The sequence below is a fragment of the Somniosus microcephalus genome, chromosome 21, assembly GCF_052327205.1.
Source record: "Somniosus microcephalus isolate GS21.2 chromosome 21, FLI_Smic_1.0, whole genome shotgun sequence".
NCBI lineage: Eukaryota > Metazoa > Chordata > Chondrichthyes > Squaliformes > Somniosidae > Somniosus > Somniosus microcephalus.
The window spans coordinates 73846819-73873573 of record NC_141007.1 but is presented as its reverse complement, the minus strand read 5'-3'; the positions used below and the strand labels follow the sequence as shown (position 1 = coordinate 73873573).

The 26755-nt window shown below is 50.0% G+C and overlaps 1 protein-coding gene across 1 annotated transcript in view; it reads right to left on the bottom strand.

Moving 5' to 3' along the window:
- rhbdl3 (rhomboid, veinlet-like 3 (Drosophila)) overlaps nt 1-26755 on the bottom strand; it is a 46436-nt gene that overhangs the window by 4189 nt on the left and 15492 nt on the right. The window contains exons 4-9 of the mRNA XM_085963960.1: nt 19859-20027; nt 13951-14175; nt 10355-10503; nt 9434-9546; nt 2399-2499; nt 123-183 (exon numbers count right to left, since the gene is read on the bottom strand). Coding sequence (XP_085820086.1) covers nt 123-183; nt 2399-2499; nt 9434-9546; nt 10355-10503; nt 13951-14175; nt 19859-20027 — 818 coding nt within the window. The remainder of the gene's footprint in view (nt 1-122; nt 184-2398; nt 2500-9433; nt 9547-10354; nt 10504-13950; nt 14176-19858; nt 20028-26755) is intronic.

The window sequence follows — 26755 nt, the reverse complement described above, 5'->3', positions numbered from 1 at the left end:
CATTGTAGCTGCTTAAACCTCAGGGGCTCCCAAGGGGCACGGGCTTCACCAACCCCCGAAACCTGCCGATAGCTAGCCTTTCCCATACAGGAACACTCAGCACATTCTCCGCTGGTACTTACTGCAAATCATCGCTATTCCCATCCGCATCAGTTTGAACTGACATCTCATTCCCGACCAATTCTGGAGGGAAAAAAAAGTCACTTTATGAAAAGTTGCTTTACGGTGCACTTTCTATATTGATGTAGACATGGTCCTTCCCTCTCACCCCCCTCCCCCTTACACGCACACACCACTCAGTGACCTATACACCAGAATTAGCCAACGTATCCTCATTAAAAGTGAGGGAGGTTAGTGCGGGAAATGGCACACACTCCAGTTCAGGTATGAGGTTATTACCTGTGGTTCTGCAGCATTTACAAAAAAACGCACGTTTTATAAATTTACCAGCACATGGAGGCAGCTGACGGGAGGCGCCATGGGTAGGCAATTCCTCCAGCGGGGAGGAAAGACTCGTGTTTTCAGCCCGGCAGCGTCTGAATGTGAATCCTGCAGTTCAAGTAGACTTTAGCTGGGATGTATGAATGGCTTTTTGCTTTTGCTAAGACGGTGGTCCTATCTGCAGGCTGATGTGGACAGGCCTGCTCTTTATGGGAGGTATCATTGCACAGCCCAGAACCCCGCTGCAATGTTCCCTTTTTAAGCTGCGCAGTGCTCCAGGGGTCCTGTGCAGTAATAAGAATTACAGGGAGCATTGCTCCTCTGTTACCTCAGGCAAGTGGTCATCTGCATGGGTAAGCATCAGCAGCCTATGTGACAGTGAGAGAGAGAGACAGAGGATCAGAGGGACCTTGATGTGCATGTACATAGATCCCTGAAGGCAGCAGAACAGGTGGATAAGGTGGTTAAAAAGGCATATGGGATACTTGCCTTCATTAGCCAAGGCACAGAATATAAGAGCAGGGAGGTTATGATGGAGCTGTACAAAACGCTGGTAAGGCCACAGCTGGAGTACTGTGTGCAGTTCTGATTGCCACACTATAGGAAGGAATGTGATTGCTTTGGAGAGGGTGCAGAGGAGATTTACCAGGATGTTACCTGGGCTGGAGCGCTTCAGCTATGAAGAAAGACTGGACAGGCTGGGGTTGTTTTCCTTGGAGCAGAGAAGGCTGAGGGGGGACCTGATTGAGGTGTACAAAATTATGAGGGGCATAGATAGGGTGGATAGAAAGGAACTTTTCCCCTTAGTAGAGGGGTCAATAACAAGGGGGCATAGATTCAAGGTAAGGGGCAGGAGGTTTAGAGGGGATTTGAGGAAAAACTTTATCACCCAGAGGGTGGTTGGAATCTGGAACTCACTGCCTGAAAGGGTGGTAGAGGCAGGAACCCTCACAACATCCAAGAAACATTTGTGTAGTGTCCGTGTGTTGCTAGAGACACTGAAGACAGGAGTTGGTTCATAGGTGTTTACTAAGCAAAGTCTGGAGGGGTACTAACGGATATACAATATACAGGCTTATATAGCCCGAGTGGTCATTACCGGCATTACAGCACACCTGGGATTCTTAAAGGCACATACACTATAATTTGGATGAGCACTTGAAATGCCATAGCATACAAGGCTACGGACCAAATGCTGGAAAATGGGATTAGATTAGATAGGGCTTGATGGCCGGTGTGGACGCGATGGGCCGTAAGGGCCTCTTTCTGTGCTGTATAACTCTATGAGAGAGGAGGGGAGCTTTGCAGCAAGTGAGGAGGGTAGTGGGGTGATTATGTCACTGGACTGGCAATCTGGAGACTTCAGTTCAAACACCACCATGGGCAGTGTGAGAATTTGAATTCATTTAAAAAAAAATTCTGGGAATAAAAAGCTGACATCAGTAAAAGTGAAGGTGTCAGATTGTTGTAAAAACCCATCTGGGTCCTTTAGGGAAGGTAACCTGCCGTCCTTACCTGGCCCGTCCCATAGCAACCTGATTCGGAAGTGGCCGAGCAAAAGCCACTCCGTTGTATCAAACCGCTACAAAATTCAAGGCGGCGGTGGCTCACCACCACCTTCTCGGGGCTACTAGAGGATGGGCAATAAAGGCCGGCCTTACCAGCGATGCCCATATCCCGGGAATTAATTTAATAAATATTGTAGTGCCCTTGTTGTCACCCAACAACTGACACGCCTCGATCCTGGTCCATATGCTCAGTAGCCGACCAGAGTACTTAGTCATTACACTATAGTGGGGTGGGGGTGGGACTCTCCGTGAAGAAAATGTGTATCGGCAGTGAACAAATCTGTGCTTGTAATAAGTGGATGGGTAACGTGGATCTTGAACTCCACAAATTGTAGTTCTTCAGAAACTTTTGTCACCCAGGCAGCAATCCCAGAGCTGCGTCTCGTTACCATGACTACGTTGGCTAGATGCGCAGAGACGAGAGCGTAAACTCCTCCCGAAGAGCCAGCTACTGGTGCGGTCATATCGGCCACCGACGCAGCCAGTGAACCTGCCGAGAGAGAGAGCGAGAGATGTGAGGGTTCAGCAGACAACAACTTGCATTTATATAACGCCTTTAACATAGTAAAATATCTCGAGGCGCTTCACAGGAGCGATTATCAAACTAAATTCGACACCGAGCCGCATAAGAAGATATTAGGACAGGTGGCCAAAAGCTTGGTCAAAGAGCTAAGTTTTAGGGAGTGTCTTAAGGAAGAGAGAGCTAAGCGAGGCGGAGAGGTTTCGGGAGGGAATTCCAGAGCTTAGGGCCTCGGCAGCTGAAGGCACGGCCGCCAATGGTGGAGCGATGAAAATCGGGGATACGCCAGAGGCCAGAATTAGATACGAGCGGCGGAGTTTGGCAGAGCTTAAGGTTGCAAGGTGGTAGACGGAGAGAGTCATTCAGTCTTCCTGTCCCATTGTGAAATATCGTGCTTCTCCCACAACTACGAAGGGCCGGTGGTGTTTGTGCGACACGAAGGCCTTTCACACAAGTAAACGAACCAGCTTACTCCATCATCTCCAGTCCTTTTCCAAGGTTTCCTTTCCTCCCAGTTCTGGCTCCTCCTCTCATAGGTACCGACCTTTGCTGGGGTATGGGTCCACAGGGGGCCGGGGCAACCCTCTGCTACTTCACTCGAGTGTCCATGCTTTGCGTGTAAACCTGGCGTGAGCGCCAGCAGGCTATTCAACTGCGGGAGGCATCGCGGGCCCAGCCAATTCTGTACTCGCCCAACATTCAAAAACATCTGCTTCCCAGAAAAAGCCTCTGGCTGCTGACCGGGACCGAGAAACCTGGCGGATTATTTTCTCCTCCCCCCCACCCCCCCCCAAGCCCGAAGGCATTGATGTCAATTGTAGCACTGCTACCGACGCCCTGGCTGGGATCACCTAACAACACGGACCGTGGATTGAGTCTGGACATTCCTGCTCTGTAGGGCTCAGTACCACACTGGCAATGCATTACCCTACTGAGCGCCGTACTGCCTATATTAAAAGAAAGAACTTGCATTTCTAGAGCGCCTTTCACAACCTCAGGACATCCCAAAGTGCTTTACAGCCAATGAAGTACCTTTCAAGCATAGTCACTGTTGTAATGTAGGAAGCACGGCACCAATTTGTGCACAGCAAGCTCCCACTTATGCTCACACACACTCCTGCTCACAAATACACTCTCATGCTTGCACAACATTAATATCCCGACTTTATCCGCTGAAACACACACATCACAGACACTGAACGTAATTCATTCCCATTACCATATGAGCTGATTGAAAATCGACCGATTCTTCCCTGCTGTCAGACACTCGGGTCTCCATGTTATTACTGTGGCCGATATTGACAGATTGATAAAAACCATTGAGACACTTGAGCCCTGTCATCAGCTCTCCTCCTCCCAGCCAGCAGTCCATCAATCAGTGGGTCAATACACACAACACCCTGTGATGTGGTGATGATACAGGCTGTCCCTCATGGGGAATAATTTACATTGAATTTACAGCACACAAACAGGTCATTCGGCCCAACTGGTCTGTGCCGGTGTTTATGCTCCACGCGAGCCTCCTCCCACCCCTATCAACATAACCTTCTATTCCTTTCTCCCTCATGTGTTTATCTAGCTTCCCCTTAAATGTATCTATACTATTCGCCTCAACCACTCCCTGTGGTAGCGAGTTCCACATTCTCACCACTCTCTGGGTAAAGAAGTTTCTCCTGAATTCCTTATTGGATTTATCAATGACTATTTCATATTTATGAGCCCTCGGGCTAGAAATTCATTATTACCCCAGAATGGGCGGTATCTTTAGAAAAGTTTGAGAATTAGTGCCAGGCGCTAATGCTTTAGACTGCATGCAAAATTCATTTTCACTGCTCAAAGAAATGATTGGAGTGCTAAATCAAGTCTTAAAGGCCTAGCTCAGTGGCGTTACACTGAAAGGGTGGACCAATATCGGGTGCAGTCTAATCTCAACTCATCATTGCCACAGGCTTTTCCCAGTAGTTAAAGGGGCGGTTCATTGATGCTGCAGCACCTCATTCTCAGCATTGCTGGCTGTGCAGCTGCCTCAGCAAGGAGAAGCACAAGGAGAACGAGCCGGAGGACTGAAGCAGGTGTGCTCATGGCAGATCCACCTCAGTCGGGTGGTCAGGGTGAGTGAATGCTTCAACAAATGCTGCATACCATCTGTACCACAAGCTTCACACACTGTCCAAAGCACCAGACCCCCAGCACTCACCCACCAACAGTCTCTACTTACCAACACTCACATCTCACACCTTGCACACAATGACAGCTATTCAACTATGGCGGGCACAAGGGTAATTAGTTATTAGAACATGTGTGATATGTTTTTGCATAAATTTATTAATGGAGTTTGCAATATTTTGTGGTCTCTCTCATTTCACCTTTGCGCCCAGGAGGATGTTGTGATATGGCATGACACAGGGATGGTATGATGGGCATGTGGTGAGCAAAAGGGATCTGGGGTTTAAGTCATCCTGGTGTGAGGCTGGAGGTCTGTTTGGAGGAGGTGGCAGAGTTCTGTGACCACCACCTCGGTGATGTGGAGCCCTCTAATACATTGCTCCTCGCTTAATTGAAGGTTGGAAAGGTGCTGTCGGAATACCCTCGGAAGGTAAGGGCCCTGATGTCCCTCCTCATCCCTCTGCGCACTTGTTCCCATATTTCTCACTGCCTACGCTCCCTCCGCCATAGATCCTGGAGGGCGAGGTGCCAGTACAGCCCCCATTAATGTTGCCAAGTGTCGCAGTTTGAATCTTTGAACAATAAATGAAGCCACTTTGCACTTGCCAGAAGACTGCTGATAAAAATAAAGCTTGAAATTACTCATACAAACTCATCCACTGGGTGAAACTGACAAGAAGCCACTGAAACTAACCTGCCCTGACAGCTGCGAGTGATTAATACTGATGCCTTTAAATAACGTTGCTGGAGCCAGCTTCCGTCAGCTGCGCACCAGCTCTCCCTGTCGCTGTCTGGTGAGTGTTTCCTGCATTTTCTGATTTTTATAGCAAGGAACCTATGTTGGGTGTTAGCCATGGCTCTGAGTCAGAAGTTTTTGGGTTCAAGTCCAACTCTAGGCAGACACTCCAGTGCAGTACTGAGGGAGTGCTGCACTGTCGGTGGTGCTGTGTTTGAGACGAGGCGTTAAACTTTGGCCCCACCTGCCCTCTCAGGTGGAGGTAAAAAAAAAAATCCCCAGGCACTTTTCGAAGAAGTGCAGAGGAGTTCCACCCAGCGTCCTGGCCAATATTTACAGCTCAACCAATATCTCTACAACAGATTATCTGGTCATTTATCACGTTGCTGTTTGCGGGAGCTTGCTGTGCGCAAATTGGCTGCTGCGTTTCCTACATTACAACAGTGACGACACTTAAAAAATACTTCACTGGTTCTTAAGACTTTGGGAGGTCCTGAGGTCATGAAATGCGCTAAATAAATACAATACAGGGGAGACAGGAATAGAAGGATGTGTTGATGGGGTGAGATGAAGAGGGGTGGGAGGAGGCTCATGTGGAGCAGAAACACCGGCACGGACCAGTTGGGCCGAATGGCCTGTTTCTGTGCTGTAAATACTTTGTAAGTCTTTTTCTTTTACCTCTTATTTGATTTTTACTGGTCTTTTGGATCATATTCCGCCATTCCAAACGTTTTTCTGTCAAACTCACGACTATGCAACTAATATACAGAGGCTGATATTCCCCAATCATCTCCAGTAGCACAGCCATGTCCCAGCCTGGAATACGGTGCTGGGTCGGTGTGGACAGCAACCCCACATCGCTCACTGAACTAGATTTTAAACGCTGGTCAATTGCAATGAAACTGCTTCTCTGCAAAATCCCACCGACAGCTCTCGCTGAGGTCAGTTAATTCGGCACAGACCGGCGATTGATCTCTGGCATTTCTCTAAGTCGGTATCGCTCAGTACCGCACCAGCTGGAAAAATAGACAAGGACTTCAGTAAATGGCGTGGTGCATCGAACAGCCTGAGCCCGGCTCCCGATTTCCTGTTTTTCTGACAGAGGATCAGTTCCTGGTCCAAGAAAGTCACGGAATTAAAGCAGAGACAGAGCAACAAAACCACAACAAGGTAACCCACCAGCTGTCCTGAATTTCAAGTTGTTTTTTTCTCCTCTTTTCTCTAAACTCACATCTTCCATCCAGCTGTTTGCAATCACCGCTTGCTTTGGCTCCCGTCGCCCTGAGTCACAGTCAACACGAGTGCCAGAAAAAACAAGCTCTTTCGCAAGACCATCGAAATCAGATCTTTATTCCCCCTTTTCTTCGGTGTCTTTTATATTTACTTGTTTTTGGTTCTGGTCTGAGGGAGTGAGGTCAGTGAGACTCTCCGCTGGTTAAACTGATCGCCGCTCTCTCCGCCGGTTAAACTGATCGTCGCTCTCTCCGCCGGTTAAACTGATCGCCGCTCGCTCCGCTGGTTAAACCGATCGCCGCTCGCTCCGCCGGTTAAACCGATCGCCGCTCTCTCCACCGGTTAAACCGATCGCCGCTCTCTCCGCCGGTTAAACCGATCGCCGCTCGCTCCGCCGGTTAAACCGATCGCCGCTCTCTCCGCCGGTTAAACCGATCGCCGCTCTCTCCGCCGGTTAAACCGATCGCCGCACTTTCTGCCGGTTAAACCGATCGCCGCGCGCTCCGCCGGTTAAACCGATCGCCGCTCTCTGCGCCGGTTAAACCGATCGCCGCTCTCGCCGCCGGTTAAACCGATCACCGCTCTCTCCGCCGGTTAAACTGATCGCCGCACTTTCTGCCGGTTAAACTGATCGCCGCTCTCTCCGCCGGTTAAACCGATCGCCGCTCTCTCCGCCGGTTAAACCGATCGCCGCTCTCTCCGCTGGTTAAACCGATCGCCGCACTTTCTGCCGGTTAAACCGATCGCCGCTCGCTCCGCCAGTTAAACCGATCGCCGCTCTCTGCGCCGGTTAAACCGATCGCCGCTCTCTCCGCCGGTTAAACTGATCGCCGCTCTCCGCCGGTTAAACCAATCGCCGCTCTCTCCGCCGGTTAAACCGATCGCCGCTCTCTCTGCCGGTTAAACTGATCGCCGCACTTTCTGCCGGTTAAACTGATCGTCGCTCTCTCTGCCGGTTAAACTGATCGCCGCTCTCTCCGCCGGTTAAACTAATCGCCGCACTTTCTGCCGGTTAAACCGATCGCCGCTCTCTCCGCCGGTTAAACCGATCACCGCTCTCTGCGCTGGTTAAACCGATCACCGCTCTCTCCGCCGGCTAAACTGATCGCGGTCATCTCTGCCGCTTAGATTGATCGCCCGGTGGCAGTCTCGTGACTTCTAAGGGACTCTGCTGTTCAACATAGCGTGTCAGCTGTGGCTCAGTGGGCAGCACTCTCTCGCCTCTGAGTCAGAAGGTTGTGGGTTCAAGTCCCACTCCAGAGACTTGAGCACAAAAATCTAGGCTGACACTCCAGTGTAGTACTGAGGGAGTACTGCACTGACGGAGGTGCCGTCTTTCGGATAAGACGTTAAACCGAGGCCCCGTCTGCTCTCTCAGGTGGACGTAAAAGATCCCATGGCACAATTCTGAAGAAGAGCGGGGGAGTTGTCCCCAGTGTCCTGGCCAACATTTATCCCTCAACCAACATTACTAAAACAGATTATCTGGTGATTTATCTCATTGCTGTTTATGGGAGCTTGCTGTGCGCAAATATGAGCCAAGCTTGCAGCCAATTAATGCTCTGGGGGTGAGGGTAATTTAAAGTTTCATCGCTGGGTGAAAAACAGGTGATGAGCGAAACATAAGTCGGGCAAGATTCGCTATCACCTGTTTTTCACCCAGCGATAAAGGTTTTAATTACCTGCGGTAAGTGTACAGCCCAGGGTTGAATTAAGTCGTAGAAACCAGGAGGGCCCCAGGTTTGATCCTCTGTATAGGCTTCAGCGCCTGAGGGATGGGGAAGAGCAAATCAGCCAGGGTTCCTGCTCCTGCTCACTGTCTAGTAACTCATACTAGAAAAGGGACATGTGGGTACGGTGGGCCGCGATGGCCAACGCAGTCAAATAGCCCGCTGGTGCACACACACGCCCTGCCTGCCTGGGCTCACACTCGAAGAACAGACAGTTGGTACCGGATGGTGGCCGATTCCTGTGGAACCGCACTCCAGTGGGACTCCCGGTATCTTAAGGAGAGGAGAAATGTTGGATGGGTGGATAACATTAGGAACGGTTGAGAACATTGGGAACGGTTGAGAACATTGGGAAGGGTTGGAGAACATTGAAAAGGGTTGGAAAACATTAAGAAGGGTTGGAGAACATTAAGAAGGGTTGAGAACATTGGGAAGGGTTGAGAACATTGGGAAGGGTTGAGAACATTGGGAAGGGTTGAGAACATTGGGAAGGGTTGAGAACATTGGGAAAGGTTGAGAACATTGGGAAGGGTTGAGAACATTGGGAAGGGTTGAGAACATTGGGAAGGGTTGAGAACATTGGGAAGGGTTGAGAACATTGGGAAGGGTTGAGAACATTGGGAAGGGTTGAGAACATTGGGAAGGGTTGAGAACATTGGGAAGGGTTGAGAACATTGGGAAGGGTTGAGAACATTGGGAAGGGTTGAGAACATTGGGAAGGGTTGAGAACATTGGGAAGGGTTGAGAACATTGGGAAGGGTTGAGAACATTGGGAAGGGTTGAGAACATTGGGAAGGGTTGAGAACATTGGGAAGGGTTGGAGAACATTGGGAAGGGTTGGAGAACATTGGGAAGGGTTGGAGAACATTGGGAAGGGTTGGAGAACATTGGGAAGGGTTGGAGAACATTGGGAAGGGTTGAGAACATTGGGAAGGGTTGAGAACATTGAGAAGGGTTGAGAACATTGGGAAGGGTCTCAGAGCCAAACCCTATCGCGATTCCGGGTGTCCCTGGTTTGCGGTCTTCCTCGGACCATTACCTGCGAGGACTCCGGCGAGGTAAACGAAGCTTATGCGGAGAGCGCCGTGCACCATCTCCAGCGGAATGCCGACCAGGAGCTGCAGCGCCACGTTGAAGCCCAGGTGCTCGACCCTGGAACAGAGAACTTGCACAGTCACAGTCGGAACGCAGCCTTCACCAAAAGCCTCGCCTCCGAGTGGGCTAATCAGTAACTGGGCGGCCAGGGAGCCCCCCGGATTCCACAGGGCGTTGGTGGGACCACCCCCCCTCCACTTGCATTTATATAGCACCTCTAATGTCGTTTCCCATCCCAAGGTGCGTCACAGGAGCATTATCAAAAAAAAGTCTGAGGAGATTTACTGGAATGGTACCAGTGATGAGTTATGTGGAGGAATTGGAGAAGCTGGGGTTGTTCTCCTTGGAGCAGAGAAGGTTAAGGGGAGATTTAATGGAGGTGCTCAAAATTATAAGGGGTTTTGATAGAGTTAACAGGGAGCAACTGTTTCCATTGGCGGGAGGGTCGGTAACCAGAGGACACAGACTTAAGGTAATTCGCAAAAGAGTCAGAGGCAACATGTGGAAAATTTATTTTACGCAGCGAGTTGTTGTGATCTGGAACACGCTGCCTGAAAGGGACGTGGAGGCAGATTCAATAATAACTTTCAAAAGGGGAATTGGATAAATACTTGAAAAGGAGAAATTTGCAGAGCTCCGGGGAAAGAGCTAGGGGGAGTGGGACTAATTGGAGAGTTCTTTCAAAGAGCCGGCACAGACACGACAGGCCGAATGGCCTCCTTCTGTGCCTGTAACCATCATTCCAATCATTGCGACTATAGGTTCTGAATGGGGGCGTTGGTGCAGCTGTGCAGGGCGATGAGGAATGGCGATCCCAGCGCCGAGGTTATAGGAATGAAGCAGTCAGTCTGTAGCAGGTACTCACCCGACATGCATGAAGACATAGCTGAGGTATCGCCAGACCTGGCTGCGAAGCTGTGGCTGATAGACCAGGGGGTTCTTCAAATACAACGGGTGTGTGACCTGTAGCACCCACTTGTCCAGGACCAGCCCATAATAGACGAAGACGGCGATCTGTTGAACACAGGTTCAGATCACGTATGTTACACGTTCTGACGAAGGGTTCGACCCAAAACATTGGGCTGGATTTTGTCAATGGATGCATGTAGGAGGCGGGACTACAACTTTTGGGTTTGTAGTCCCGCCTCCATCGAGTTGTGGCCAACCCACTCGATTTTCACTTGATTGACCTTGTTGAGCCCGTCCAGCGGGCTCAGCAGGCCAATTAAGGGCCACCCGGCAACAGGTGACGTCACAGATTGGCATTTCGTGACGTCACAGATTGGCATTTCATCCGTCAAGAGCTTTTGACAGATGAAATATCAGCGTTTGACAGCTCTTTGAAGCTGTCAAACATTGACAATCTGTACACTAAGTTAATTCCTTCCTCTCAGGCTCTAAAGATCTCTCCAGAGCAGAAAGCTGAATGCTGCAACTTTTGACAGATCGCGGCCATTCTGCTTTCTGTGCCGGTGAGATGAGGCACTCCCGAGACCTGAAGGAAGGAAGGCTGTAAAGGTAAGTAAAACTTATTTAAACACTTTACACACACCAAACACACTTACTTCTGCACTCATGCACCCATCACTCACCTGAACACCGGACATCTCGAACCCTCCAAGCCCTTCAGCCCGACGGTCCGCCTCGCTAACTTGGCGTGGTTTGGAGCCGTCGGGAATCCCACACTTCAGGGATAAAAATAGGGATTAGGCTAAAAACTGCCCGTTAACTACCTGTTAACAGGCAGTTAATTGGCACTAATCCCCTTCCCGCCTCGGGGAGGCGGGTCCCAGCACAGGTCGGGTATCCACCTGCTTTGAAACTGGCATGGACGCGGGTTGGGTTCGTGCCCCCCCCCCCGATTTCGCGATTTTAACCCCCTACACGCTTCCAATCCCGCCTCAATGGCCCAATGAAAATCGAGCCCATTAACTCTGTTTCTCTCTCCACGATGCTGCCTGACCTGCTGAGTGTTTCCAGCACTTTCTGTTGTTGTTTCAGATTTCCAGCATCCGCAGTATTTTGCTCTTGTATGTTACATGTCTACCTGCACACTCACTTCTGCATCATCGCCAACCGGGCACTTCAAAAGAAAGGACTACTATTTATATATACGGTGCCTTTCACCACCCCAGGACGTCCCAAAGCGCTTTTTTTTTTTTAAATGGTGAGAAACTATGTAATGTTGGTGTTCAGAGAGATTTGGGTGTCCTCGTACAGGAAACACAGGAAGTTAGCAAGCAGGTACAGCAAGCAATGAGGAAGGCAAATGGCATGTTGGCCTTTATTGCAAGAGGGTTGGATTTCAAGACTAAGGAAGTCTTGCTACAATTGTACAGGGCTCTGGTGAGACCACACCTGGAGTACTGTGCACAGTTCTGGTCGCCTTATCTAAGGAAGGATATACTTGCCTTGGAGGCGGTGCAAAGAAGGTTCACTAGATTGATTCCTGGGATGAGAGGGTTGTCCTATCAGGAGAGATTGTGTAGATTGGGCCGATACTCTCTGGAGTTTAGAAGAATGAGAGGCGATCTCATTGAAACATACAAGATTCTGAGGGGGATTGACAGGGTAGATGCTGAGAGGTTGTTTCCCCTGGCTGGAGTGTCTAAAACCAGGGGGCATAGTCTCAGGATAAGGAGTCGGCCTTCAGGACTGAGATGAGGAGGAATTTCTTCACTCAGAGGGTGGTGAATCTTTGGAATTCTCTACCCCAGAGGGCTGTGGATGCTGAGTTGTTGAGTATATTCAAGGTTGAGATCGATAGATTTTTGGACTCTCGAGGAATCAAAGGATATGGGGATCGGGCGGGAAAGTGAAGTTGAGGTCAAAGATCAGCCTTGATCGCATTAAATGGCGGAGCAGGCTCGAGGGGCCGAATGGCCTACTCCTGCTCCTAATTCTTATGTTCTTTACAGGCAATTAAGTACCTTTGATGTGTAGCCACTGTTGGTCAAAGAGGTAGGTTTTAAGGAATGTCTTAAAGGAGAAGAGAGGGGCGGAGAGGTTTAGCGAGGGAATTCTAGAGCTTAGGGCCTTGGCAGCTGAAGGCACGGCCACCAATGGTGGAGCAAAGGAAATTGGGGTTGGGTAAGAGGCCAGAATTGGAGGAGTGCAGAGATCTGGGAGGGTTGGAAGACGACACAAAGCTGGGTGGGCGTGTGTGCTGTGAGGAGGATGCCGAGAAACTCCAGGATGATTTGGACAGGTTGGGTGATTGGGCAGAAGCATGGCAGATGCAATATAACGTGGATAAATGTGAGATTATCCACTTTGGTGTCAAAAACAGGAAGGCAGATTATTATCTGAATGGCAATAGATTGGGAGAAGGGGAAGTGCAACAAGACCTGGGTGTCCTTGTGCACCAGTCGCTGAAGGTAAGCATGCAGGTGCAGCAGGCAGTTAAGAAGGCAAATGGTATGTTGGCCTTCGTAGCGAGAGGGTTTGAGTACAGGAACAAGGATGTCTTGCTGCAGTTGTACAGGGCCTTGGTGAGACCACATCTTGAGTATTGTGTGCAGTTTTGGTCGCCTTATCTGAGGAAGGATGTTCTTGCCATGGAGGGAGTTCAGCGAAGATTCACCAGGCTTATACCTGGGATGGCAGGAATGATGTATGAGGAGAGATTGGGTCGATTGGGCTTATACTCGCTGGAGTTTAGAAGAATGAGAGGGGATCTCATTGAAACTTACAAAATTCTGACAGGACTGGACAGATTAGATGCAGGGAGGATGTTCCCGATGGTCAGGGAGTCCAGAACCAGGGGTCACAGTCTAAGGATAAAGGGTAAGCCATTTAGGACAGAGATGAGGAGGAATTTCTTCACCCAGAGAGTGGTGAACCTGTGGAATTCTCTACCACAGAAGGCAGTAGAGGCCAATTCATTAAATATATTCAAGAAGGAGTTGGAATATTTCTTAAGGCTAAAGGGATCAAGGGATATGGGGAGAAAGCAGGGACAGGGTACTGAATTTGGATGATCAGCCATGATCGCATTGAATGGCAGAGCAGGCTCGAGGGGCCGAATGGCCTACTCCTGCTCCTATCTTCTATGTTTCTATGGTTACAGAGATAGAGAGGGGCGAGGCCATGGAGGGATTTGAACACAAAGACGAGAATTTTAAAATCGAGGCGATGCTTAACCGGGAGCCAGTGTAGGTCAGCGCGCACAGGGGTGATGGGCGAATGGCACTTGGGGCAAGTTAGGACACGGGGGCAGCAGAGTTTCGGATGAGCTCAGGTTTATGGAGTGTGGAGGATGGGAGCCTGGCCGGGAGTGCGTTGGAATAGTCGAGTCTGGAGGTGACAAAGGCATGGATGAGGAGGGTTTCAGCAGCGGATGAGCTAAAACAGAGGCGGAGTCGGGCGACATTACGGAGGTGGAGGTAGACGGTCTTGGTGATGGAGCGGATATGTGGGCGAGGGCTGTCGCTGGTTCCCCCGAACGCCATCGCGACTCACCTCCAGAATGGTGACAGTGATCATAAACCAGGGCGGGGGGCAGCACGTGTAGCTGTCGTAGTACCACTTGCGGTCCAGGCCCCGGGGCAGTGTCTCGTAGGCGATGTGCCGGATGAATCGCTGGGTCAGGGTGAGGCCGGTTTCCTCCAGGAGCGAGTTGGCACGGAGACGGCGGTTTCCCAGATGGATCGCGCGGCGGAAGCTGTTGGACCGTTTGTTGCTCATCTGGTTAAACAAAATACACACATGCAGGCGGGTGAATTAATTTTCAAGCCCCCCCACCCCCCGAAATTGGCGGGTGTTTACCTACCGCCCCGTTGCCGTGGCAATGTTCCCTCAGGCCTACCATTGGGCAGTCAGAGCGGCACCCCCGAGTCAGGTGGTGGGCCCGTTTAAAACGCTAATCGGCATCTCGTTGGCGTACATAGGACCCCGATTACCATTTTCACAATTGAAGAGTAAAACTTGCATTTTTTTAGCGCCTTCCATGACCTCAAGACATCCCAAAGCGCTTTACAGTGTAGCCACTGTTGTAATGTGGGAAATGTGGCAGCCAATCTGCGCACAGCAAGCTCCCACAAACAGGTACGTGATAATGGCCAGATAATCTGTTTTAGTGATGTTGATTGAGGGATAAATATTGGCCAGGACTCCCCTGAGCTTCTTTGAAATAGTGCCATGGGATCTTTTACGTCCACCTGAGGGGGCAGACGGGGCCTCGGTTTAACGTCTCATCCGAAAGACGGCACCTGCGACAGTGCAGCACTCCCTCAGCACTGCACTGGAGTGTCAGCCTAGATTTTTGTGCTCAAGTCTCTGGAGTGGGACTTGAACCCACGACCTTCTGACTCAGAGGTGAGAGTTCAACCACAGCCAGAGAACCTTTTAAATAACCAAATCCTCACCAGTGATAAAAACACATTCCCAGTAGGCCAGGTGCTTTAATGTGAACGTCAATTAAAAGTATTGCGATGCTGCCATCAATCTGGCCAATTCACATAATGTTCACTGGAGCCTTTCTCCTCTCTATTTCACAGTGTTAATTCCTTCAGCCAGCTGTGAAATGAGACTGTAATACTCAGGACCACTGCAGGAGCTGCAGACAGTCTGACTGTTGAGTGGTGCTCACAGGTTACACTACTCCCTTATATATCTGGATCATTGGCTGGAGACTGGGGACGGGTTTCTGCTGCTCTGCATTTCCCACCACGGAAGTTTGAGAATTTGAATTCAGTTTACAAAAGCTGGTGTCGGTAAAAGTGCCCATGAAGCTGTCGGATTGTCGGATAAACCCCACTGGTTTACTCATGCCCTTTAGGGAATGTCGTCCTTACCCGGTCTGGCCTATGTCTGACTCCAGTCCCACACCAACGTGATTGACTCTTAATGAAGTAATGGAGAGAATGGATGAGGGTAGTGCAGTAGATGGTGTGTATATGGACTTTCAAAAGGCGTTTGATAAAGTACCACATAACAGACTTGTTAGTAAAATTGAAGCCCATGGGATTGGGAAGAAATACAATTAAGATGACGTGGAAAGCAGAAAGACTGCAAGCTCCATCCCCACGGGGCTCAGATCCGATCTCAGGGAGAGAGTCAGCAACAGGTTGCCCTCCCGGAATCTATGACTGAGCGGCAATGGTGGCGGTCTGGGAGTGGGTCGTCTGGCTGCCTTTTAGGCCGCTGTCAGTGTCTAGAATAGGGAGAAAAAAAACCACCAGAATAAAAGTCTGTTCAGATAAATAAACCCCTACATCACGCTTTGTTCCTGGGAGCAGCACCTGATCCCGGGGAGGGGAGGGGGGCGGCGCCGAGCTGTGGTTAGAGTCAGGGATGACTGCCTCCCTCTCAGCCTGTAATGCACCTTCATCATTTGAAGATTCTCATCCTCGTGTTCAAATCCCTCCGTGGCCTCTCCACTCCCGATCTCCGTAACCTCCAACAACCCGCCGAGATCTCGGCGCTCCTCTAATTCGGGCCTCTTGAGCATCCCCGAGTTTCATCGCTCCACCATTGGCGGCCGTACCTTCAGCTGCTCAGGCCCTAAGCTCTGGAATTCCCTTCCTAAACCTCTCCGCCTCTCTATTCCCCTTAAAACCTACCTCTTTGACCAAGCTTTTGATCATCTGTCCTAATTTCTTCTTATGTGGCTCGGTGTCAAATTTTTGTCTTGTAACCCTCCTGTGAAGCACCTTGGGACGTTTTATTACGTTAAAGGTGCTATATAAATACAGGTTGTTTTTGTTGTCGGTGTCCTCACTCAGTGGCTGGGTATAAGCGTTAAGGTATAAATTACTCGCTTCCTGCTCCGTGTTTGGCTCATTGGGAAAGCTGTTAAGATTTACAGCCCTTTCACGTGGGCCTGACCCAGCGCAGCTGTTAGGTGGAAGCTAATCGATATCACACTCAGCACTCTCGGCTCCCAGTAGATTCAATTGAGCTTGGCTGTTAACATCTGAAACGTGACATGGACCTGATCGATCGCTGGGGAGTGTTTCTGGGAACAAATAACTTGGAATTTATTAACCACTCTGAAAAAAATCATGTTTCTCAGCTGCATGGGGATTTATATATAGAATAACAGATCCCCAGGAGTGAGTTACAGGCTGGAATCTAATCGAGGGGTTCGGGGGACTTATATATAGAATAACAGATCCCCGGGAGTGAGTTACAGGTGGAATCTAATCCTGGGGTTCGGGGGACTTATATATAGAATAACAGATCCCCGGGAGTGAGTTACAGTCAGGAATCTAATCGAGGGCTTCGGGGGGTTTATATATAGAATAACAGATCCCCGGGAGTGAGTTACAGGTGGAATCTAATCCTGGGGTTCGGGGGACTTATATATAGAATAACAGATCCCCGGGAGTGAGTTACAGTCTGGAATCTAATCGAGGGGTTCGGGGGGTTTATATAGAATAACAGATCCCCGGGAGTGAGTTACAGGTGGAATCTAATCCTGGGGTTCGGGGGGTTTATATATAGAATAACAGATACCCGGGAGTGAGTTACAGACTGGAATCTAATCGAGGGGTTCAGGGGGGGTTTATATATAGAATAACAGATACCCGGGAGTGAGTTACAGGCTGGAATCTAATCGAGGGGTTCGGTGGGGTTTATATATGGAATAACAGATACCCGGGAGTGAGTTACAGGCTGGAATCTAATCGAGGGGTTCAGGGGGGGTTTATATATAGAATAACAGATACCCGGGAGTGAGTTACAGGCTGGAATCTAATCGAGGGGTTCGGTGGGGTTTATATATAGAATAACAGATACCCGGGAGTGAGTTACAGGCTGGAATCTAATCGAGGGGTTCAGGGAGGGTTTATATATAGAATAACAGATACCCGGGAGTGAGTTACAGGCTGGAATCTAATCGAGGGGTTCGGTGGGGTTTATATATAGAATAACAGATACCCAGGAGTGAGTTACAGGCTGGAATCTAATCGAGGGGTTCAGGGGGGGGTTTATATATAGAATAACAGATACCCGGGAGTGAGTTACAGGCTGGAATCTAATCGAGGGGTTCAGGGAGGGTTTATATATAGAATAACAGATACCCGGGAGTGAGTTACAGGCTGGAATCTAATCGAGGGGTTTGGTGGGGTTTATATATAGAATAACAGATACCCGGGAGTGAGTTACAGGCTGGAATCTAATCGAGGGGTTCGGTGGGGTTTATATATAGAATAACAGATACCCGGGACTGAGTTACAGGCTGGAATCTAATCGAGGGGTTCGGGGGGTTTATATATAGAATAACAGATACCCGGGAGTGAGTTACAGACTGGAATCTAATCGAGGGGTTCAGGGGGTTTATATATAGAATAACAGATACCCGGGAGTGAGTTACAGGCTGGAATCTAATCGAGGGGTTCGGTGGGGTTTATATATAGAATAACAGATACCCAGGAGTGAGTTACAGGCTGGAATCTAATCGAAGGGTTCGGGGGGTTTATATATAGAATAACAGATACCCGGGAGTGAGTTACAGGCTGGAATCTAATCGAAGGGTTTGGTGGGGTTTATATATAGAATAACAGATACCCAGGAGTGAGTTACAGGCTGGAATTTAATCGAGGGGTTCGGTGGGGTTTATATATAGAATAACAGATACCCAGGAGTGAGTTACAGGCTGGAATTTAATCGAGGGGTTCGGTGGGGTTTATATATAGAATAACAGATACCCAGGAGTGAGTTACAGGCTGGAATCTAATCGAGGGGTTCGGTGGGGTGGGTTACATAGACTAACAGTTACCCGGGAGTGAGTTACAGGCTGGAATCTAATCGAGGGGTTCGGTGGGGTTTATATATAGACTAACAGATCCCCGGGAGTGAGTTACAGGCTGGAATCTAATCGAGGGGTTCGGTGGGGTGGGTTACATAGAATAACAGATACCCGGGAGTGAGTTACAGGCTGGAATCTAATCGAGGGGTTCGGGGGGGTGGGTTACATAGACTAATACAGCACAGAAACAGGCCATTCGGCCCAGCTAGTCTGTGCTGGTGTTTATATTCCACACCAGTCTCCTCCCATTCCATCTCAGCCTTTCAGCATATCTTTCTATTCACTTTTCTCTCATGAACTCATCTAGTTTCCTTTTGAAAGCATCTAAGCTATTTGCCTGAACCACTTCCTGTGGTAGCAAGTTCCACATTCTAACCACACTCTGAATAAAGAAATTTCTCCTTATTTCCCTATTGGATTTATTAGTAGCTACCTTGTATTTATGGCCCGTCCCTAGTTTTAGCACCAGTAGAACCTACCCTACTGCACCAGCAGCATTTGCCCACCCTACTGCACCAGCAGAGCCTACCCTACTGCACCAGCAGCATTTGCCCACCCTACTGCACCAGCAGAGCCCACCCTACTGCACCAGCAGCATTTGCCCACTTCTTACACTGGCCATTCTAGCCTACCCAAGGGCAATTCCCGAATCAGCGCTAAGTTAAGAACTGGATGGAGCTGCACAAACATTTTGTGGAGGAGTCTTACAACCAGCAGACACGGGGGGACTTCAGTCTCTCAGCCTGGGCTGGATTTCAACCCGGGCCCTGGGGGTGAAAGGTCAATGTTGCGACCCCCAATCACCAAACTCTTCCAGGCAAAGTTCTGTCACTTCATATTTTATTAGAAAGTTAATTTTACTAAGAATTTCCTTCTGTGAAGAAATATTTTGTAGAATTTCAATATTTGAACAACAATTGGGCACTTTCTCTTGTCTCTAGATGCACTGCTTTTACCTGACATCTTGTAGACTTCTCCCCAATAGTCTTTCTGGACTGAGATCAGAACATACAGTTCCGGATAAGGAGAAAAATGAAAAGGGGAGATTAACCCCTTCACCAGAAGACTGGGGGGCAGGGGACAGGTGGACAGGGGGAAGGGGACTGGGAGGCTGGGGACAGATATTAGAACAAGTGAGCAAAAGTTTGGTCAACGAGGTAGGTTTTAAGGAGGGTCTTTAAGGAGGAGAGAGAGGTAGAGAGGCGGAGAGGTTTAGGGAGGGAATTCCAGAGCTTCTGGCCTAGATAGCTGAAGATACGGTGAAGGAAATCAGTGCACTGTCAGAGGTGCCGTCTTTCAGATGAGACGTTAAACCAAGTGCCTGTTCAGGTGGACATAAATGAAGAGGAGCAGGGGAGTTCTCCCAAGTATCTTGGGCCAATATTCATCCCTCAACCAACATCACGAGAACAGATTAATTGTGATTCACTGGCTGTGAAGCCCTTGGGGTGGTCTATAAACACAAGTTCTTTCTTTAACTCTTTAAAACCTTGGATTCTGAATTTTATATGAAAGCATTGCATGACTGTGGTTGCTTTGATCTTCAGTCTGTTCCAAGAACTCTCCCTAAACATTCATCGCTTTCCATTGAGTAATCTGCTTCCACCTCTCACTCACCAAGTTTACAAAGTCCTGGTAGCAGACTTTCCCCTCAGAGTTGTTGTCTGCCAAAGCCAGAAGGACCTCCAGCTTGTGCGGCTCGAGCTCCGAGCCATGGGCTTGCAGAAGGTTCCGGAACTTTTCAGTGCTGATGTAGCCCGTGTTGGCAGGATCGAACTGTCGGAAAGACGAAGAGGACAGACATGAACACCTGGAGTGTAAGGCAAAGACACGACAGAGCTCCCGACACCCCCAGCACAAAACCGACCTCCCTCCGAATACAGTAAAATACCACAGCAGATACGTTAAAGAGGGACTTCAGCATCAAAGTAAATAGTGGGAAGGGGAATGGCCCGGAGTGGTCAGAGTGGGGAATAATAAGGACCAGGAGTGGTGAGCTCTGGGAATGGTCAACACTGGGAATGGTCAGTACTGGGAATGGTCAGTACTGGGAATGGTCAACACTGGGAATGGTCAGTATTGGGAATGGTCAGTACTGGGAATGGTCAGTACTGGGAATGGTCAATTATGGGAATGAGAAGGATTGGGAATGGTCAGTATTTAGAGCAGTCATTACTGGGAATGGTCAGTATTGGGAATGGTCAATTATGGGAATGAGAAGGATTGGGAATGGTCAGTATTTAGAGCAGTATTTACTGGGAATGGTCAGTATTGGGAATGGTCAATTATGGGAATGAGAAGGATTGGGAATGGTCAGTATTTAGAGCAGTCATTATTGGGAATGGTCAGTATTGGGAATGAGAAGGATTGGGAATGGTCAGTATTTAGAGCAGTCATTACTGAGAACAGTATGGACCAGTATCTGCAGTTCGAGGAATGGTATGGGCTGGGAACTAACAGTACCGGGAATAATAATGACTGGGAGTGGTAGATTTATGCAGATATTCACACACAACACAATATTCATGAAAGAAATATCAGGACATAAATGAATCGCCAAGTTGCTCACACTGTGGGTGAGGTTTGGCACCAGCAGAGCGTTATTAGACAGTTAGAATATCCCAGTGACAGTCTGAGGTTTCAGCAGAGACCAACTGTGGTCAGGTGAAATACAAATGTTACAACTTTAATTTTTCTGAAAATTGAAATAAGTACAAAGCACTGTCTGGCTTTGCTGGGTGTTGCTGTGAACTGGTGGACTGCACCATGTGAGATTAGGGTGTCCTATAGTCTTCGAGCTATTCGGAGAAGCTGTATTATTTTACACAGTGTCAGTCGTGGCTCAGTGGGCAGCACTCTCGACTCTAAGTCAACAGGTTGTAGGTTCAAGTCCCCACTCCAGAGAATTGAGCACATAAATCTAGGCTGACACTCCAGTGCAGTACTGAGGGAGTGCTGCACTGTCGGAGGAGCCATCTTTCAGATGAGACATTAAACTCAGGCCCCATCTGCTCTCTCAGGTGGATGTAAAAGATCCCATGGCACTGTTTTGAAGAAGAGCAGGGGCGTTCTCCCTGGTGTCCTGGCCAATATTTATCTCTCAACCAACAATTAAAATACAGATTATCTGGTCATTATCTACATTATAACAGTGACTACACTTCAAAATTACTTCATTGGCTGTAAAGCGCTTTGAGATGTCCTGAGGTTGTGAAAGGCGCTATATAAATCTAAGTTCTTTCTAGTATTAGCGAGTGGTGTGGAGCCGTACTTCGGAGCAGGAACACATCGTGACAGGTACTGAGGCCACCTGGGATTTCCTGGCCTCGGGGACAGAACTTTCCCTTCAGGGCGAGGTGGGAAAAAATCCCGAATCGGATTCATTCCCTGCCTCCCCGCTGCAAGGGCCAGGATCCCAGAACAATATCTGGGAGCAGGTCGAGTGTCAAAATACTTTAAAAATAGGGTGGGGAGGGGAGACAATGGCATCAAGTAAGGCACTGTGATGGGTTCTGTACGCATTGAGGCTGGGGGTCAACTGAAAATTAAAAAACTGAGATAGATTTTTGTTAGGCAAGGCTCACGGAACAAAGGCGGGTAAATGGGGTTAAGATACAGATCAGTTATGATCTAAGTGAATGGTGGAACGGACTCAAGGAGCTAAATGGCCTCCTCCTGTTCCTATAGTGCTGCACTGTCGGAGGTGCCGTCTTTCAGTTGAGATGTTAAACCGCGGCCTCGTCTGCTCTCTCAGGTGGACATAAAAGATCCCCATGGCACTATCTTGAAGAACAGTAGGGGAGTTCTCCCCGGTGTCCTGGGGCCAATATTTATCCCTCAACCAGCATAACAAAAAAAAAACCAGATTATCTGGTCATTTTCACATTGCTGTTTGTGGGAGCTTGCTGTGCGCAAATTGGCTGCCGCGTTTCCTACATTACAACAGTGACTCCACTTCAAAAAGTACTTCATTGGCTGTAAAGCGCTTTGAGACATCCGGTGGTCGTGAAAGGCGCTACAGCAATGCAAGTCTTCCTTTCTATAAGAACATAAGCAGGAGCAGGCGTGGGCCACACGGCCCCATGTCAATAAGATCATGGCTGATCTTCGATCTCAACTTTCCTGAACTGTCCCTTGATGCACTTAAGTGTCCAAAAAAGACCACGTTCCTCAAAGTCTGGGCCCTGATGGTGGGGAAGGGAGGGGGTGAGTTTCCCCACATAGAAAGGGGGAGTGTCAGCAGTGAGCCCTACGATTGGTTGCTCTCCAGCTCAGAGGTAGGGGCGTGGCGTTGTTTGAAGAGAGAGAAAAACTTTGTGGGAATAAAAATGAGGTTGGTCACCGTACAGTTAAAGGGCTTCCGTCCCCAATTACCACCAGAGCTGTAACAGAGGCAGGGCATCCACTTCTCGCTGTCAATGCCACAATTAGATACAGCAGCCCTTTGAACTCTCACACCCAGGGGTCGCAGGCTCTCTCGGGAATCGTCCGGCCCCGACTCCCTGCTCAATGGATCCCGTAAATTGATTTGAAAGATGCCGGTCCCGGGAGATTAGCCAGCCCACTGTGGCTGTGGGGGGCCTGAATGTTTAAGCAGGAGCTGAGCTCAGCATTGTGAATAATCCAGAGGGAGTGCGGGGGATTAGGGGGGGACCTCGCTTCACGTGGGAGCCACGTTCCAGCTGCTGCTAATTCTGCTGGCTGGATAATTCCAGTCGTTTGCCTGAATCAGCAAATCGTCGCTCCGCGAGTCTGTCACCATCTTTGGACCGACCCAGGCTCCTCCTGACTCTGCTCTTGTTCCAGACTGTGTCCTCTCACTGCTTTTAATATTTAATTGTTCTTCCAATTGAATAATGATTTTTCTCCAACTCCCACCCAACCCCCATATTTGTTTCCTGAGGTATTTCTGTTTTTTATTCCTCCTTTTTCCAGTTTTCTCTCCTGTTTCCCGTCACCCTCCAATCACAAATCGCAGGTGTCCAGCCGAGGCTCAGTGGGTAGCACTCTCTCGCTCGCGCCTTTGAGTCAGAAGGTCGTGGATTTAAGTCCCACTCCAGAGACTTGAGCACAAAAATCTAGGCTGACAATCCAGTGCAGTGCTGAGGGAGCGCCGCACTGTCGGAGGAGCCGTCTTTCAGATGAGATGTTAAACCGAGGCTCCGTCTGCCTCCTCAGGTGGACGTAAAAGATCCCACGGCCACTATTTCGAAGAAGAGCAGAGGAGTTCTCCCCGGTGTCCTGGGGCCAATATCTATCCCTCAACCAATATCGCTAAAACAGATTATCTGGTCATTATCACATTCCTGTTTGTGGGAACTTGCTGTGCGCAAATTAGCTGCCGCGTTCCCTACATTACAACAGTGACTACGTTTCGAAAGTACTTCATTGGCTGTTAAGCGCTTTGGGACGTTTTGAGGTCGTGAAAGGTGCTATATAAATGAAAGGTTTTTTAAAAATATTATAAATCCACATTATTCATATGGGTGAGGATTGACAGGCTATTCAGCCATGTGAGGTATCACAGCTGATCCTGTCCTTATGTGACTGGTCGGGAGCAGGAACTCTGGGCGATTTTCCCCTCCCCTAACCGAGGGTATCTGAAGCCAGACGCAGGACCCTGACTGGTGGCAGCTTACTGAGGGCGGCCAACACACCAGGGTGGGATCTTCCTGTGCAGGGTGCCGGTGCATTTACCCATCGAGCCACCGCCAGCGTGTAATCTTTGATTGAGCTTTTACAACTAGGCCTCCCCCAAAGGTCACTTTACCCAGGATCCCAGCAGCAGGGAGCGGGGACTTTCAGTCTGTGCTGGGCTTGAAGCTCGGTCTCAGAGTCCGAGAGCAAAGTGTGTCCACACTGTACCGCCCAACTAGGGTCGCCAACTCTGGTTGGACATATTCCTGGAGGTGTCATCACATGGCCCCCTGCCGCCAACCGCCCCCACTCCCGCCATTGGTCGCCCGACACGCCCATCCTCACAATACTGGCCCATCCACTCACTCACATAGCACGAATACCAGTGCACTGACCTCACTGTATAGACTGCACGTGCAGCACACAGCACTGCCAAACAGGTCACTCCCGGGCACCGCACGGCCACTCCCGGGCACCGGCCGGTCACTCCCGGGCACCGGCCGGCCACTCCCGGGCACCGACCGGTCACTCCCGGGCACCGACCGGCCACTCCCGGGCACCGACCGGCCACTCCCGGGCACCGACCGGTCACTCCCGGGCACCGACCGGTCACCGACAGTCACTCCTGGGCACTGACCGTCACTCCTGGGCACTGACCGGTCACTCCCGGGCACTGACCGGTCACCGACCGGTCACTCCTGGGCACCGACCGGTCACTCCCGGGCACCGACCGGTCACCGACAGTCACTCCTGGGCACTGACCGTCACTCCTGGGCACTGACCGGTCACTCCCGGGCACTGACCGGTCACCGACCGGTCACTCCTGGGCACCGACCGGTCACTCCTGGGCACCGACCGGTCACTCCTGGGCACCGCACGGCCACTCCAGGGCACCGCACGGTCACTCCCGGGCACCGACCGGTCACTCCCGGGCACCGACCGGTCACTCCAGGGCACCGACCGGTCACTCCCGGGCACCGCACGGTCACTCCTGGGCACCGCACGGTCACTCCTGGGCACCGCACGGTCACACCTGGGCACCGCATGGTCACTCCTGGGCACCGCACGGTCACTCCTGGGCACCCATATGTGGACACAGTTGTAACTATCATGGGTTTGCGTACAACACGAGCTTGCGCGAGTTTTCCTTTCACTCTCCGTCTGTTATGGGCCTGGGTTGGATCCAGCAGTAACGTCTCTGCAAATGACCAGCTCCCAGCGCTCTGCTCAACTGGAGTTATTAATCACTGAAACCATGCTTGTAAAGTTTATAATCTATCTTACCCGACTCCGTGCTTCCAGATTGAGGGGAACTCCTGTAATCGACAGGAAAACTGTCATTCACAGGGGTCTGAGACACAGTGAGGGTGAGAGAGAGAGATAGAGTGTCAGAGAGTGAAGGTGAGAGAGAGAGAGAGTGCGGCAGAGTGAGAGAGAGCGCGCGAGTGAGGGTGAGAGGCATAGAGACAAAGTGCAGCAGAGTGAAATAGACAGAGTAAGAGTGAGGGTGAGAGACAGAGAGATGCGGCAGAGTGAGACAGAGAGAGTGAGAGAGAGGGTGCGGTAGAGAATCAAACAGAGGGTGAGGGTGAGATGTGAGAGAGAGAATGAGTGAGAGAGAGAGGGGGAGTTTAATTTGTAAACTATGCTCTGCCAGTTTTGTCCCTTCCTGTCCTGAAGGGGCTGAGGGATGTGAAACACACCGTCACAGGAGCTGGGGGCCTTTAGTGTTTCGCCTAAATGGCCATTCTTCAGATACGAGCCTAGACAGTAGTTCAGCAGGCTATTCGACTGGGTGAGGGTTGCTACACAGCCGAGCTTGATGGTGCTCTCAGGTCAAGTCAACACAGGCGACCAATCAGGATCCCTGGCTGGATTTGCCCCTCCCTAATCCAAGAAAGAAATAAAGACTTGCATTTCTATAGTGCCTGTCAAAACCTCAGGATGTCCCAAAGCGCTTTACAGCCAATGAAGTACTTTTGAAGTATAGTCACTGTTGTAATGTAGGAAACGCAGCAGCCAATTGCACACAGCAAGATCCCACAAACAGTGATAATGTCCAGATAAACTGTTTTAGTGATGTTGATTGAGGGATAAATATTGGCCCCAGGACACCAGGGATAACTCCCCTGCTCTTCTTCGAAATAGTGGTGTGGGATCTTTTATGTCCACCGGAGAGAACAGACGGGGCCTCAGTTTAACGTCTCATCCAAAAGACGGCACCTCCGACAGTGCGGCACTCCCTCAGCCCTGCACTGGAGTGTCAGCCTACATATATGTGCTCAAGTCTCTGGAGTGGGACTTGAACCCACAACCTTCTGACTCAGAGGTCAGTGTGCTGCCCACTGAGCCACGGCTGACACATCCAGGGGCAAATATGAGATCAGATAATCAGCACCGACTGGCAGTGAACTTCGAACCATGTGGTCAACTTGGCTCAACCCCACCCGGGGGGCCGTGCACTCACCCACAGCCATCAGAGCAAAGTCGCTTGTTTTCATCTTCGATAGAAAAATAGTATACAAAGGTAGGATCACTTATACATGAGTGCAATGTATAATCTGTATCTTATGGTGCGTCCTCGCATAAGGTATCCAGAGTGAGAAGAGTGACAGCTCTCTGAAGCCGCTAGTCAGGAGGAGCAGCCCCTGGCCCGGGACCCCAGCGTTACTCCCTCCCCATCACTCCAGCCCCTGACCCCCAGTGTCACTCTCTCCCCCATCACTCCAGGACCCTGACCCCCAGTGTTACTCCCTCCCCCATCACTCCAGGACCCTGACCCCCAGCGTTATTCCCTCCCCCATCACTCCAGCCCCTGACCCCTAGTGTTACTCCCTCCCCCATCACTCCAGGACCCTGACCCCCAGTGTTACTCTC